Source organism: Perkinsus marinus (assembly GCF_000006405.1).
Source record: "Perkinsus marinus ATCC 50983 genomic scaffold scf_1104296964530, whole genome shotgun sequence".
NCBI classification, from domain to species: Eukaryota; Perkinsozoa; order Perkinsida; family Perkinsidae; genus Perkinsus; species Perkinsus marinus.
In genome coordinates, this window is record NW_003204651.1 from 1 (window position 1) to 1,449 (window position 1,449).

General features: G+C 33.1%; 1 protein-coding gene across 1 annotated transcript; it reads right to left on the reverse strand.

Moving 5' to 3' along the window:
* Positions 1–758: 758 nt before the first annotated feature.
* Positions 759–1,112, reverse strand: Pmar_PMAR019264 (hypothetical protein; the record flags this gene model as incomplete). Its single annotated transcript, XM_002769889.1, has 2 exons — positions 759–886; positions 1,047–1,112. Coding segments are annotated over 2 exons (194 nt in total), but the record flags the coding sequence as incomplete, so codon positions are not given.
* Between the last annotated feature and the right edge of the window lie 337 nt (positions 1,113–1,449).

Consider the following 1,449-nt stretch of genomic DNA (forward strand, 5'->3'; position numbering starts at 1 on the left):
AAAAATGTACATCAGATAAAAGGTTACAACAACATATTCAGTTTCATCATAGTAGTTCGTCTATTTAATTGGTTGTGTTTCTAAATTTCTAGTGTTGTGTTTATTTTTGATATAATTTAAATATTTTATTATTTTGTTGATTTTGGTTGTGTTTCTAAATTTTTAGTGTTGTGTTTTTTCTTGGTAGAATTTTAAAATTGTACATTTAGTATATTTATAGGTTAACTTCTTTTGCAGTATTGTTTAGTAATGAAAAATACTACCATTGATACTTCATCGGCTGTTTTGCAGCAGTAGTACATCTATTGAAGGTCAAAAAGGTGCAACTTGGGAAAAAATAAATGTAAGGCCAGTAAGTACCTGTTATAATGAAAGTGAGGCCGTATGGCCATGTTGGGGTCACCAACAACCGACCTTGATCTTCGGTGAAAGGTTTGAGTATGAGCATATCCGTTAGGACCCGAAAGATGGTGAACTATGCCTGAGCAGGGTGAAGCCAGGGGAAACTCTGGTGGAGGCTCGTAGCGATACTGACGTGCAAATCGTTCGTCAGACTTGGGTATAGGGGCGAAAGACTAATCGAACCATCTAGTAGCTGGTTCCCTCCGAAGTTTCACCAATAACGTTCCAGACTCAGAAGTATGAAATCGTTTTTCCTCGAAAAGACCTACCTTTTGTGCGGACTGTTCACGTATGCAGATTTCGTCAATTACGGAAACTGCACGCGTGAGCATTGCTCATTTAAATTTTGGTAATTCTTATAGAATTCTCTTAATGAAAATGTTATTATTTTCACTACCATCATCATCCTTAAGCTCATCATCATTACGTTTATCATCACGTTTATCATTATCATCATCATGGTCATCATCATCGTTCTTATGATCTACAAGACAATAACACAAATAACAAACCTAAACACACACGAAAACAAATATTTCTACCATAAGTCAAAACAAAACAACGAACGAACAACCACAACAAAACAAATTATTTGAAGTTACCTATTATTTAAAGAAAACAATCATTTTTTTGATCATTATTACGTTTATCATTATCATCATCACATTTATTATTATCATCGTCATGTTCATCATCATCATTTTTATAATCTGAAACACAATAACAGAAATAATAAACCTAAACACACACAAAGAACGAACATTCATACCACAACTCAAAGCACGATAACGAACGAACAAGTATAACATTACCTCGAATATCATCAGCCACATTATCGGTATGATTATCGACACTATTTACAAATCTAAGATATATACAAATAAAACATAAAGTATTAATGCAAAGATTAAACTTACTTTTCAAAACTACGATATCATTATCATTGCGTACCTGTAAATTAACATCGACTGTGCCATTACGAACACCCTAAAGATACATAATCTAATTTCAAAAACACATTTACTAACCTCTACTAAATACTCTTCC